The 14,785-nt window shown below is 36.1% G+C and overlaps 1 protein-coding gene across 2 annotated transcripts in view; it reads right to left on the bottom strand.

The window, feature by feature from the left end:
- Nucleotides 1-11,177, bottom strand: part of MYEF2 (myelin expression factor 2) — a 36,018-nt gene extending 24,841 nt beyond the window's left edge. Inside the window, exons 1-2 of one of the 2 annotated variants that reach the window (XM_039468825.2) lie at nt 10,894-11,177; nt 1,027-1,235 (exon numbers count right to left, since the gene is read on the bottom strand). In XM_039468825.2, coding sequence (XP_039324759.1) covers nt 1,027-1,235; nt 10,894-11,054 — 370 coding nt within the window. In that variant the 5' untranslated portion in view covers nt 11,055-11,177. The remainder of the gene's footprint in view (nt 1-1,026; nt 1,236-10,893) is intronic. The other variant, XM_039468827.2, reaches the window with a different exon arrangement.
- Nucleotides 11,178-14,785: the final 3,608 nt, after the last annotated feature.

The following is a 14,785-nucleotide window of genomic DNA, read 5'->3' as shown; positions in this document are numbered from 1 at the left end:
AAAAAGCTAACAACCCTATTAACCTAATTCATACTACAGATCATATTTTGGCCAGCATGATATAGTTGGTGAACAAATGCACATATACATACAAATGGTCCCTTAGCCTATCATATTAAAAAACTTCAACATTAGCACTTTTCAAATAACTTTGGTCAGCCTACACACAACAGCTGTTTTAAGGTGACTTTCTACCTGAATGTCTTCAATCATGTTTGCCATCAGTAAACTAAATTTACAAATCATGCGTCACAGCAAGCCACACACTTTCTAAATAAAGTCAATGAATAAAACCAATCAAATAGTTGTCACCTTACAACAGATACACCAATGCAATTTTTTAAAAAATTTATTAGAAGAGATCAGCCTCAAAACCAAGTACATAGTTTGCAGGACTGTTGAAACTCAATTTTTCAAGAGATAACAAAACTAACTTTTACAAGATCAAGTATTAAAATTATTTTTCCCCAAAACCAACCATGTATATAAGATGAAGGTTTTCAGATTATTCTGAAAACAAAATTGCAACAGTAGTAATGCAATTTTAATTTAGAACTGCAAAGACAGCATCATGGCAGTCATGACAAGGCAAACAAAATAAATTCCACAGCCAGATTCCAGACTCCACCAAGATAATAACAAAACAGCTTTTGGAAAAAAAATAAATAATCAGACCTTATTATTCATTCTTTAACAAGCTAAATGTATTGCTTAACTAATGCAATAGCTCTTTTAAAATCTATAAAAACTTCAACTAGACAAAGCAATCACTTTAACGAAATTCTTGGTGGCATGCATATGCTGGCTCGATACTATCCCACCAAAATGGCAAAAAGAAAAATATCCATACTACCTTGTAATGAAATTGTGTCAAGTGAAAGAAGAAGAAAAGATTAATTCACATGTCAAGGAATAAAAATCAATTTTTTGAGTCTGTGTGGCTCAGAGGAATAAAAACGTTTGTGTAGTTCCCTCCCCTGTCTATATGAAGACTATCCAACAGTGGGTTATTTCAGAGATAGTTACCTTTCTCTCTCATTAGATCTTTAATAGCTTGCCATTTCATGTCATATGGGATGTTGCTAATGAAAACTCTGTTTCGATTTGGACCCTTCTTTTCTCCAGTGCCCGAATTCTTGTCTTTTGAATAAGGATGAAATCTATTGGCCTTCTTACTTCCTGTAGATTTTTCCTTTAAGTCAGATTTCTCTTCTTTCACTGATTCATCATTCTCCCTGTGAATTTTAAAAAATCAACCAAATAAAAACCCTCAGTTGTACTTCTAAGAATGGAAGTCTATATTAAATAAATATTTCATATTTATCACTTCATAAAACCTTCCACTAAGCTAGACCTCAGCAAAGTAGCTGGAGAATCAGTCTGAGAACTTTGAAATTACCCAGTGCCATTTTGAAGCAAGAGTTTGAGTTCTCATTTAACAGTCCTCATTTTTTTCCACATTAAATAGTTGTAAGCATCCAATCAATCACCTAGTTTTTCCTGTCACACTACTTACTTAATAAATGCTATTAGACTGGAATAGAGGGGAGAGCAGATAATTTTACCTCTAAGGTATCTAAAACTGCCGCCTTTAGTGGAGAACTAACTTTCTGGGCATCATTCAAAATTTTTTAAAAAACTAACTTACACAATGATACTCTGAAAAAGTTCATCTCTTAAAGATTAATAGTTTCTTCCCAGAACGTTCTCCTTCCTTAATTAGAAGCATAATTAAAATACAAACTTATGTCTATATATTCACATCTATATACATATATGTTCAAATTACAGCTCTCAAACTTTTTTCTATTCCCAATTTTGATCAACATAGAAAATTTATAAAATATCCTAATAGTTTATGTTACATTTTAACCTATAAACTAGAATAGGTTACTTCATCAAATTATGCAGTTTCATTAATAATATTACCGAGAATGGGTAATGTGGGAGAGAAGCAGTGCACAAAAGCAATGTAAGCCAAAAGTTTATAAACCTGATTTTTAATGAGGACTTAACTAGAAAAAATTTTAATTTATAACACTGTAATCACAATGCAACTCTATGATGTCATATGCCAACCATCCAAAAGATGTAGGCATCCACTTAAACCCTATAGATAAAAATCCGAATTTATATTTTAAAATGCAATTTACTTTTCAAGATGAGTCTTTTTTACAAAACAAATAATAGATTTTTTTTTTTTTTTTTAGATAGAGTCTCATTCTGTCTCAGGCTGAAGTACAGTGACGAGACCTCGGCTCACTGCAACCTCTGCCTCCCGGGTTCAAGTAATTGTCCTGCCTCAGCCTCCCAAGTAACTGGGATTACAGGTATGCACCACCACACTCAGCTATTTTTTGTATTTTTAGTAAAGACAGGGTTTCACTATGCTGGCCAGGCTCGTCTCAAACTCCTGACCTCAAGTGATCCACCGGCCTCAGCCTCCCAAAGTGCTGGGATTACAGGCATGAGCTACCATACCCAGTCAATAGGTTTCTTTTAAATAAGTAAGTGCTCTAGTCAATTTAAAACTATTTTAATATTAAAACTTCCATTTTAAAGCAATTTTTCACAAAAAAAAATACTAATAAAACCACTGGGGATGACACCTAGCAATCTAAATTTTTTTTAAGCTTTCTGGATTATTCTGACAACAAACCAAGTTTAATGAGCCAAGTTCTAAATAGTCTTCTAAACCAAGCAATTCTGTTGATCCATACATTGCAATGCTCCACACATACCTCTAACTTTAGCAGTTATTTGTTACATAATACAGTGAACTTCATGAACACTACTCTTCTTTGTAGGTAACACAGACACAAATACAGTATGTAAACTCTATGAGAACAAAAACTATATGCTTTGACATCTATGAGAGCAAAAACTATCTGCTTTGGTATCAGCAGCACCTCAAATAGTGAATGCGTATAACACTGTGCTGTAATTTTTGAATGAATTAACAGTCAATAAAGAGGGATAACATCAGGAGAAATACCTAATATAGATGACGGGAGGATGGATGCAGCAAACCACCATGGCATGTGTATACCTATGTAACAATCCTGCACAATCTGCACATGTACCCCATAACTTAAAGTATATTTAAAAAAAGAACTCAATGAAAAAAAAAAAAAGGAATCCATACTCATCTGAGCACAGATGTTGCCAGAAAAACTGCTAGAATAAAGAAAGAGACATTTGGGTCAAACTTGCTCTGCCATCTTTTTTTTAAGACCTTGAAAGGGACATCTTCACTATCAAACATATTCCTTCATCAGAAATGGCATAGCCTAGCGAGGAGTCTTCTGAACTGTCTAACTCTAGAAAGTACCTACCTGTCTGAACAGACTGGCACTTTTGAAAATGGCAGTAAGCAGCCAAAAGGCACAAAGGCCTTTTCTCTGGTTTCTGGGTACAGCAGATGGAAGAACAAACCTTTCTTTTCAATTTCCCAAAGGGCCTGTTTATATAATAGGCTTAGATGAATTCATTGAATGTTTGTAAAGTAACTAAGACTCTATTCAGTAAGAAGATAGCTATATAGTCTCTAGATAAATACCCCTTCCCCTGACTATTTTCTTCCTGGATTAAACCAATTGTGAAAATTACACAAAGTTCTGAAGTACTTAACAATGTTCTACGCTTGACTTGGGTGAGATTACATAGATGTTGTAAATATTTGCTTACAACAATCTGAAAATTCCATTAAAAAACAGTAACTTTATATATAATATCTTCTTTAAAATATTTCCTCAAAGATGATCAGAGAAAGCAATTTCTTCATTTTCCCCAGTTAGAAGCATCTTAAAAATAATGCTAACTGCTCATCTATGATGTACAAATTAAAATTTATCTTGTTTCTTCCCAGTGTATAAAAAAAAGAAAAAAATTATAAAAGTTATACCAGTTTAGAGGCTACAAGGATGATCTAATTATTAAGAAACTGAGCCATAATTATTTAATTTCTGAACTATTTCTAAGTCATAAATACTTTGGAAGAGAAAGTAAAAATACATATGAAAACTCTTAAGGAAATGATACAACAAAATTCCAAAATACTGGTACTACATTCAGAATTCCATCCACTAAATTCCCAAACTATTCATTTACACAACCACTTTTATAATGTACCTAAAAACTCTAGAATAGCCAGAAAAATGTTATCTACTCTTAAAATCAAATATGCCTATCTAAATTATAACATAAATTTTTGAAAAAAATCAACATCCAACATCAAAAGAAGAAATTCACTTTTAATGTGTGATTTTAAAAGTACAATGGTGTAGTCTGAGATCCAATATTAATTCTAGTTCCAGAGGAAAACTACCAGAGGGCAGTTCAGAGCAATAAATGCCTACATTAAGAAACATAAGACCTCCAAACCAAGTGCGGTGGATCACACCTGTAATCCCAGCACTATGGGAAGCCAAGGCAGGTGGATCACTTGAGGTCAGGAGTACGAGACCAGCCTGGCCAACATGGTGAAACCCGTCTCTACTAAAAATACAAAAATTAGCCAGGCGTAGTGATGCATGCCTGTAATCCCAGCTACACAGGAGGCTGAGGCAAAGGAATCACTTGAATCTGGGAGGCAAAAGGTACAGTAAGCCAAGATCACACTATTGTCCTTTTTTTTTTTAAATAGAGCAAGACTCTGTCTCAAAAATGAAAAAAAGAAGATCTCCAACAACCTAACCTTATACCTCAGGGAACCAGAAAAAATAACTAAGTCCAAAGTTAGTAGAAAAAAGAAAGTAACAAAAACAAGGCAAAAATAAATGAAGTATACTAGAAAAACCATAGAAAAGATCAATAAAACTAAGAGTTGGTTTTTGAAAAAACAAGCAAAACTGACAAAAGATTAAGCTAGACTAAGAGGGAAAAAGAACAGTCAAATCAAAGAAGAAAAAATATATTACAAAATCAAAGAGGAGACATTATAACAGATACCACAGAAATACAGAGGATCATAAGAAATTACTATCACCAATTATACACCAACAAATTGTTATATTTAGAAGAAATTGATAAATTCCTGGAAGCATACAACTCACCAAGACCGAATCATGAAAAATGAGAAAATCTAAACAGTCCAATAACAAAGGAGATAGAGACAGTAATCAAAAATCTCCCAACAAAGAAAAGCCCAGGACCTGATAACTTCACTGGTAAATTCTACCAAACATTTAAGAACTAATACCAATGCTGCTCAAACTCTTCCAAAAAAAACTAAACATGAGGAAATTCTTTCAAATTATTTGATAAGGCCAAGATTACCCTCATAACAAAGCCAGACAAGGATCCTACAAGAAAAGAAAATTACAGGCAACAGCCCTGATGAACACAGATGAAAAATTCTCAACAAAATACTAGCAAGCTAAATTCAATAGCACATTAGAAGGATCACACACCATAATCAAGTGTTATCTATCCCAGGGATACAAGGATGACATACATACATCAATAAATGTTACATACCACATTAACAGAACGAAGAATTTTTAAAAATCAAATGATCATCTCAATAGATCCAGAAAAAGCTTTTGACAAAATTCAACAGCCTTTCAAGATAAAAACTATCAACAAATTTAGTACAGAAGGAATGCTCCTCAACACAATAAAGGTCATATATGACAATCCCATAGCTAATGTCATACTTAACAATGAAGGAATGCTCCTCAACACAATAAAGGTCTATATGACAATCCCATAGCTAATGTCATACTTAACAGAGAAAAGTTGAAGGCTTTACCTCTAAGAGCAGGAAAAAGAGATGTCCATGCTTACCACTTCTATTCAACATTGTACTAAAGGTCACAGTCAGAGCAATTAGGCAAATAAAAAGCAACCAAATTGGAGAGAAAGAAGTAAAATTATCTCTGTTTGCAGAAGATGTGATCTTATACAGAAAATTATTCAGAGAAAATTTTAAAGACACCACAAAAAAAACTATTAGAATAAATTCAGTTATAGGATACAAAGTCAAAAGTTATAGGATACAAAGTCAACATTCAGAAATCCATTGCATATCTACACACTAATAATGAACTATCTAAAAAGATAACACGATTTCATTTAAAATAGCATCAAAAAGAATAAAATATATAGAAATAAATTTAACCAAGTAAGCTAAAGAGCTATACACTGAAAACCTATGAAACAATGATGAAAGAAACTGAAAATAATACAAATGAAAGATATTCCATGTTCACAGATCAGAGGAATTAATATTCTCAAAATGTCCTTTCTACTCAAAATGACCTTGTGATCTCTATCAAAATTCAAGATCACTATCAAAATTGTCACGGCATTTTTCACAGAAATGGGAAAATTCCTGAAGTCCGTATGAACTATAAAAGATCTCAAACAGCTAAAGCAATCTTGAACAAGAAGATAAAGCTAAAAGCATCACACTACCTGATTGAAGTTACATTACAAATTTACAGTACTGGCAGAAAAACAGACACTTTTGACTGTATGTTCATTCCAGACCAATGAACATAACAGAACACTCAAAAATACATCCCCAAGTATATGGTAAACTAATCTTTGACAAAGGCACCAAAAATATACAATGGAGAAAGGACAGTCTCTTCAAAAAATTGTATTGGTAAAACTAGATATCCACATAAACCAAAAAACACATGTAGTTACATGGTTTTAGGTGTTCTGTTTTAAATTTTTAATCCATTTTCTCCTAGAAGAAAATGCAAGAGAAAAGCTCCATGACCCTGATCTTGGCAATGATTTTTTTTTTTTTTATGTGACACCAAACAAAAACTATATGCTTTGACATCTATGAGAGCAAAAACTATCTGCTTTGGTATCAGCAGCACCTCAAATAGTGAATGCATGTAACACTGTGCTGTAATTTTTGAATGAATTAACAGTCAATAAAGAGGGATAACATCAGGAGAAATACCTAATATAGATGACGGGAGGATGGATGCAGCAAACCACCATGGCATGTGTATACCTATGTAACAATCCTGCACAATCTGCACATGTACCCCATAACTTAAAGTATATTTAAAAAAAGAACTCAATGAAAAAAAGGACAGTCTCTTCAAAAAATTGTATTGGTAAAACTAGATACCCACATAAACCAAAAAACACATGTAGTTACATGGTTTTAGGTGTTCTGTTTTAAATTTTTAATCCATTTTCTCCTAGAAGAAAACACAAGAGAAAAGCTCCATGACCCTGGTCTTGGCAATGATTTTTTTTTTTTATGTGACACCAAAAGTACAGACAACACAAAAGTAAACCATTGGGACTATATCAAAGTAAAAAGTTATTGCACAGCAAAGGAAACAATCAACAAAATAAAAAGGCAACTTAAGCAATGAGAGAAAACATTTGCAAAACATATATTTGATAAAGGATTAATATTAAAAATGCATAAGGCACTCATACAACTCAATAGCAACCCAAATGAAAAAATGAGAAAAGGACCCAAATAGACATTTTTCCAAAGACATACCAGTGGCCAAAAGGTATATGAAAAAGTGCTCAATACCACTAATCATCAGGGAAATACAACTCAAAACCACAATATCACTTCATACCTGTTAGGATAACTATTATCAAAAAGTCAAAAGATAACAAGTATTGCTGAGGATGTGGAGAAAGAACCCTTAGATACTGCTGTGGGAATATACATTGGTACAGACATCATGAAAAACAACATCAAGGGTCCCCAAAAAATTAAAAACAGAACTACCATATGATTTATCAATGCCACATCTAGGCATACAACCAAGGAAAATATCTCAAAGAGATATGTGCACTCCCATATTCACTGCATCATTCACAATAGCCAAGACATGGAAACAACCTAAGTGCCCACTGACAGATAAATGGTTAAGGAAAACATGAAACATATTATCTGTTGTATATATACAACACATCCACACTGGAATATTATTATTCAGCCATACAAAAAGAACAAAATCTTGCCATTTGTAACAACAGAGATAAACCTAAAGGACATTATGCTAAGTGAAAAAAGCCAGACGCAGAGAGATAAACACTGCATGATCTCCCTTATACACAGACTCTAAACATGTCAAACTCGGAAGCAGAGAGTAGAAGGGTGTTTACCAGAGGTGAAGGGCAGCAGGGGATAGAGAGATATGCTAAGGACACAAACTTTCAGTTACAAGATGAGTAAGTTCTTTAGATCTAAGGTACAGTATAGTGGCTATAGTTAACGTAATGTATTTACTGTATACTTGAAATTTACTTAGAGAGTAGATCTTAAGTATTTGCAACACCAAAAAATATGGTAATTATGTGGGGTAATGGGTATGTTATTTAGCTTGATTGTGGCAATCATTTCACAATTTATTTGTATACCAAAACATCACATTGTACACTTTAAAATATACAATTTTCTTCAATTTACCTCAATAAAGCTGGGGCGTAAAAATCAAGCCCAGTTCTAGTCTTTGTTCCTAATATGATAAATATCACTCAGTTAAAGAACACATTACCTTGCTCCAATGCTTAGTATTTTATAGTACCCTAATATAACTCTCAATCTCTATACACTCAAAAGTTTTAATTAATTACACATGATTAATGAAGTTATAAAAACACTGCTCTTTTCCCTCCTATTCATTTTGAAGAAAAGGACAGCTAGTATAACACTTGGCATTAAAAAAGAAGACTATAGCTAGGAAACAGATCTTTTCTAAAGGTTTGAATAAGCAAACTAAATTCTCTGTATATAAGTTTCATAAGCATAAAAGTTCACTTCTGCAATTCTTCAACAAACATTTACTAGGCCTTAAGAACACAAAGAAGAGTAAGACATAGTAGTCTCCCACCCTCAGTAACCATGGATTAACATCAGCAAATGTTATTTCAATCCTGATGACAAGCAGTACTCTGTTCGATTCCAAGCAATATATGATTTAGGGCAATATTATGGTAATTTTCATAATCGACAATGAATTATTTTTATTAAAAGCATAGAGTAATCAACCCAAGGTTTATGTATTGGGGTTATCCAATCCTAATAGTTCACAAAGTCAAAAAAAAAAAAAAAAACATCTAGGTCCCTTAGTTATTCAGTTTGAATGACCCATGCTGGACCATAATATATGTTCTTATGGAATAGACAGTACAAGAAATCCCTGAGAGTAAACCGGACTCAAGTCAATTTCTAGAAAAAGAGAAAGGGAAAGAGGTGAATTATAAGCAATATGGAAATAATCTGTATTTACCAGTAATATTTGTTCATTTCCTCACCTTATATTTTTCTCTTCCAAAATTAAAAAAGGATTCTTTCTCAACCTTTCTCCTCTCTTTTTTTCAGTCTTGCTAAATGACAATGAAACTTTACAAGGGACTGGAGAATCTGATGGAGGTTTAGATACCAAACTTCCCCTATATTAACACTAATCATACCCAAGTTTAGGAGGGCTTCTCTCTGTAATTCAGGGCTGCACTTTTTGTTCAGGAGAAAAGGTGGCATGTACACTCATGTTTAAATATGAACTAATGGCACATATTTTTAAGTTTATCATTCCACCATTTTTCATTTCTATTTTTAATGCCATATCCCCGAAAGCCCACATTTTTTACAAGCATGGTAGAAAGCGTTTCATTCGCTTTCTGGTTCCTCAAGTACTGAAGCGCACCACTTTCCATCCAGGAACAAACTCCACTAAGTTCCAATCTCTTATACCTGCACCTCTATTCTAAAAGCTGCTGCTGATCATATTCAAACTCATTTGAGAGCAAGAGCGTCACAGAGCTGGGGAGAGCTACCCCATGTTATCTGCCACCAACTGGTCCAGGTTTTACAATACTGTTTCAAACATTTTTATGCAAAGGTCAGAAAAACTTTTTTCCCTTGCCTATTTTACTGTGAGCCTATGTCTATTGCTTTCTGCTCTGAGGCATAAGAGAGAGGGAAAAGGATGTTTTCACTAAATTATTAACTTTCAACTTCAGGTTTAAGGAGGTAGGCATATGAAAGTAAGCACTTAACTTCATCTCCTCCCACAGGACAAGAACAAAGGGGAGCATAACATTTCCCTAGAGCTAGAAATTATTATGGATTGGGGTCAACTAAATTCCTTATAGGCCCTGATGACAGCTGCAACCTTAAAAGTTTTCCTTCATTTAGGGGAAAAAAAAAAATCTTAACCATCTATTATACCAAATTTAAGATAATCGCACACTGAGTTTAAAAAAAAAATACTCTGCACAGCTGACGCACATTATCCAGTGGGAAGGGAAGTCACCCGCATCACACATTTCCCTTTTTAAAGTACGTCTAGCCACTTCCAGAGTAACACAATGGATACAGTCTAACAGCACATTATTAAACTTCCTCTCGCTAAAAACCAGTTTAAAAATGAACATACACTTTAGAAAGCAACAAAACACTAAACTTGTGAATCTCAGGAAGAAGCCAGGGATATTCCTTCTAAATACGTTCTCGGTGGCTAAGAGGAAATGTCCGATGATGTCATCCCTAGATACTCTCTAGTGATGAACACTAACTACTGGCCCTTAGAAGGGGACCATTTTCTTGCAAACCGTGGCGGTCGCCGAGCTTTGCTCAAAGGTTCTTTCAAGTCAGGGAAGAGGGGGTGTCCGCTGTCCCGGGCTAGAAACCAGGGAGGCGCGCCGGTCCCCGGGTCCCCAGCCCAAGCTCCCGGGGCCGCAGGCGGCCAGGCCCGGGGCGGGCGGGGAAGGGCCTGGGAGCGGCCCAGCTGCACCTGCTCTTCGTGCAACCGATGGATGGCCAGGGGCAGGCGGGGGCGGCGTGGGGTGGGGGGGGCGGTTGTCCCCCATCAAGGCTCAGCCCCGCCCCTGACCCCCGGGCTGACTCCCCGCTCCCCGTCTCGCCCCGGTCCCCGGAGGAAAAGACAATACATTTTAACGCCATTGGAGCTGCTGCTGTGCTGCGGCTGCTGCTTCTCCGCCTCCGGGGGGTGCGGCTCTCGCCGCGGCTCGCCCGGCGGCTCCGTGGGCTGCAGGTGCGGGCTGTCGCCGCCAGTGGCCCCGGGCACCTCGGCCTTGTCGGCGTCCGCCATCCCACCGCCGCTGCCTCCGCCTCGGCCGCCTGCGCTAAGGGGCTCCGAACGCGACAATGGCGGCTGCCGGGGAAGCGGTAACGGATCCCGATTTGAAAAGGCCCCGAGCGCTCAGTAGCCCGGATCTCGCGAGAACCGATCGAGACTGGGCGACTGGGAGATGGTGTGTGCGGGGTGCGGGGGGTGGGGGTGCGGGGGGAGGGGCGCCTCGGGGGCGGGGGTCAGGGCCGCCGTGGCCGCAGCCAGCCCTGCACCTGCCTGGGGAGGGCCGGACCCGTCCTGAAGCCCCCGGTGGTGGTGCCATGCCTGCCCACCAGCCTGCCTGTCGCTTGGCACCAGTGGAGTCTTCGCTTGCAAAGCGGGATTAGACACCAGGCTCTAAAATCCAGACTCTTCTGTTCATTCCTGGTAGGGACAGTTAAAGAAGAACACACCCCTTTGCATCTTTCAAGACTTCTTGTTAAGTCCTCAGACTTCCTTTAGAAATCCTTTGAAAGAAGCAAATAAGTCTCTTGCCACTTCAATGCCTAGGCACCCTGCAGATATTCCATAAATAGTTATTGATGACTGATTGCGATTCACCAAAATAAATGCCTCTGAATTTCTTTGAGGATTATTTGTTCTCGGGGTCAGGATCTCCTAGGAACTCAGCTATCAGCTTAGTAAAAGCAGACTGCAGTTTTTCTCTGGACATCTATCAATGGGGGAATCTATAATTATAAAACATCATCAACTAGACTGGCTAATAATGGATATTTGAGGTTTTGATGATGTGTTTATTGTATACTCATGGAAATTCTATGTGAAGTAGTTATAGGCTCTCAAATTTGTCATACAGGGTTTTAAAATATAGTCGTAGATTTTTCCCCAAGTATGAAAAGGAAACCCGTTAAATTCAATCAACTCCTGACTCTTGAGTACTATAATATTTCACGTTGACATAACCTTTTTCAGCTGAAAAGTTAAAATGCCTTCCCAAATGATTCTTTTCATAAAGAAGCAAACATGTTCGGTTTACTCACTTTGTAGAATATCATACACATAGTTAGAAAGTAATACTCAAATAATATATCATTTCATCTTCAGCTTTTCGATATGTAGGTTCCTGCCCTCTACCAAGAAATGCCATAAAACATCCAATCCTCTGCTTGAAGAGTTCAGCTACTTCATCACACACACACATACACAGTCAGGACATGTTAATGATGAGAATGCTATTGTAGTTGCTGTATAAATTGTGTCTCATTCAACTCCAGATTTAAGATTTTTAACAGCAGAAAGGGCATTCAATTGTGATGGACAAAATCTGGGTTAGAACCCCAGATCTGCCTCTTCTTGCCCATAACTCCCTGGGCAAATCACCTCACTTCTCAATCTCTCCACAATAAATAAGGATAGCAATACTGACCTTATAGGACTGAGGTGAGGATTAAAAGAAAGCCCTTTATGTAGGAAAAAGTTCTATATGAACATAATGTAATATTACAATTCTCTATCTCCCTAAGCTCAGCAGGGTTTTAGTGAAAGACAAGCCAAGTGATTTTTTGCACAGTGCTAAATTATAAGTACTTTCAAAATAGTCATCATTCTGTTATTCTTTGGCTATAGTTGAATTTAGTGATTGAACCCCACCATCACTAGAGCAATATAGTCTCACAAAAATCCTTTAATCAACTCAATGCAAGATTTTTTTTAAGAGGCCTTTATGCTTAAAACAGAGTAGTAGGCATGTGAGGAATACGAAAATGAGTACAGCACTGTTGGGAGAGGACGATCATAAAAAGCACTATTTGAGTACTGTAATACAGATAAAAGCAAAGCATAATTTAAAATTTATTTACAGAAACAGGAGACTGGCCTGCATGCCTTAGTTTGCCAATTTAAATATTCCATTAAAATATTTATCTTGATTACTGAGTTTTAAATTTTGTACCCAAGACAAACACCTCACCCACTGTAGCTTAGTCCTAGTCTTGATAAACGCATGAAGAGCAGAGGTTAATTCCTACTGAGAGATTGGTGAAGGCCTTATATAAGAGCTGGATCTTAAAAGACAGAAAGAATTAGGGCGACTTCTGAAGGAAGAGAATGATTAATCTTTACAATTCCATCTGACTGCTCTATAGACTGATCTTTCCTTCCTTTCTTGCTATTAATTGCAAAACGTAAAAAAAAAACTATTAATATTCTGTTGCTGAATTCCATTTCTGTATTTTCTTCCTATTTTTTGTGCATGTAGGTACATTGAAAAATTCTTAAGTAATGCTCAAATTCTTATTTTCCCATAATTCACATTACAATAGTATTATCCTTTGCAATTGCACAAAATACGTCACTGGTACGACCTCACATAATCAGTTATATTTCTAACAAATTGGAATGCATGTTTGTATGTGTGTATGTGGCAGGGTAAGGAAAAGGTTATTACACATATCTAGAAATTTAATCCTAAAAATCACAAAATATTTTAATTAATACCTTAATACATGTATCATCTAGGAATTGTGTTCATCTGGTAGTAACAGTAACTAAAAATAATAGTGTCTTCAGCAAGATAAGACATTTTTACATGTCTTAAGAAATGCAGAGGGAGCATCCCACAAGATGTGTAGTAGCTTCAGAGTCATCAAGGTTTCAGGTTCCTGCTACCTTACTCTTTCACCATCCTAGTGTGAGGCTTCTATTATTAAGGTAGCCCTCTGACTCAAAATGGCTGCTGGAGATTGAGGCACCTTGTCTGCCTTGTAGTTCTGAAGCAGCCCAGAAAAGAAGGAACCTATCCAGAAGTCTCACACAACACTTCCACTTATGGGCCAGAACTTAGTCACATGACACACTCAGCCATGGTGAAGGTTGACAAATAATCCAGGAGCTGGGCTTACTGTCCTGGGTTCTATTACCAGTGAAGAAGAGACTAGAGTAGCAACGTCATCATTCATTTTTGTTTTGTTTTGTTTTGTTTTTTGTCTTTAAGAATGAAAAGGCAAGTACCAACAATATGAAGTAATGAAAAGTATCGTATAATTTTTAAGTCAATTTGCTTCACTATACAAATTGAATAGCTGGATTTGAGGGCATGAAATTTCTAAACCTTACAAAGTAAAAAGTTATATTTTTAAAGCTTAAAAAGGATTTTGTAACTTTTTTAAAAACTATGGATTGTATTTGAAATCTACATATGTATTTCTCTTTTTATAAAAAGTTCACTATTGATGAAAACGTAGACATTGGTTACTATCAAATAGGAAGAAAAATTTAATCTTATTCTGACAATTAGCTACTTACCATTCTCTCCCTTTTTCTCTTTTCCTCCTTCTTTCTCTCTTTCCCTCCCCATCTCTCTATCACCCCCATACACCCTCATTATACCACAACTCTACTTACTTTAGGAGTCCATTTTCTTTTAGCATTTAGCTTTCCAAAAATATATCCTATAGAAAAGTCTCTACTTAGCTAGCTAAGTGAAGTTTAGAATTAAAACAATTATCTGAATAATTCAGGCAGAAAGTCCACTTTTACCTCAATTCTTCAAATAATTCAGATAATACCAAGGGTTTTGGTAGACTTCCTTAGATAATTGTTTTATTTTTCAACTTTACAGTCCTGGGGTAATTGTTTAATGACAGAATTACTTCTGATTTTTGTAAACAATATTGGGACATATTTTTTCTTTGCAGACTAAAGACTTCTGTAATTCCCAGATCTTTGAGTCTCATTTTTAATCATTTTCT

This window comes from Saimiri boliviensis, chromosome 2 (assembly GCF_048565385.1).
Source record: "Saimiri boliviensis isolate mSaiBol1 chromosome 2, mSaiBol1.pri, whole genome shotgun sequence".
Lineage (NCBI taxonomy): Eukaryota > Metazoa > Chordata > Mammalia > Primates > Cebidae > Saimiri > Saimiri boliviensis.
Note: the sequence above shows the minus strand (reverse complement) of the source record. Positions and strands in the feature narration are given on the sequence as shown.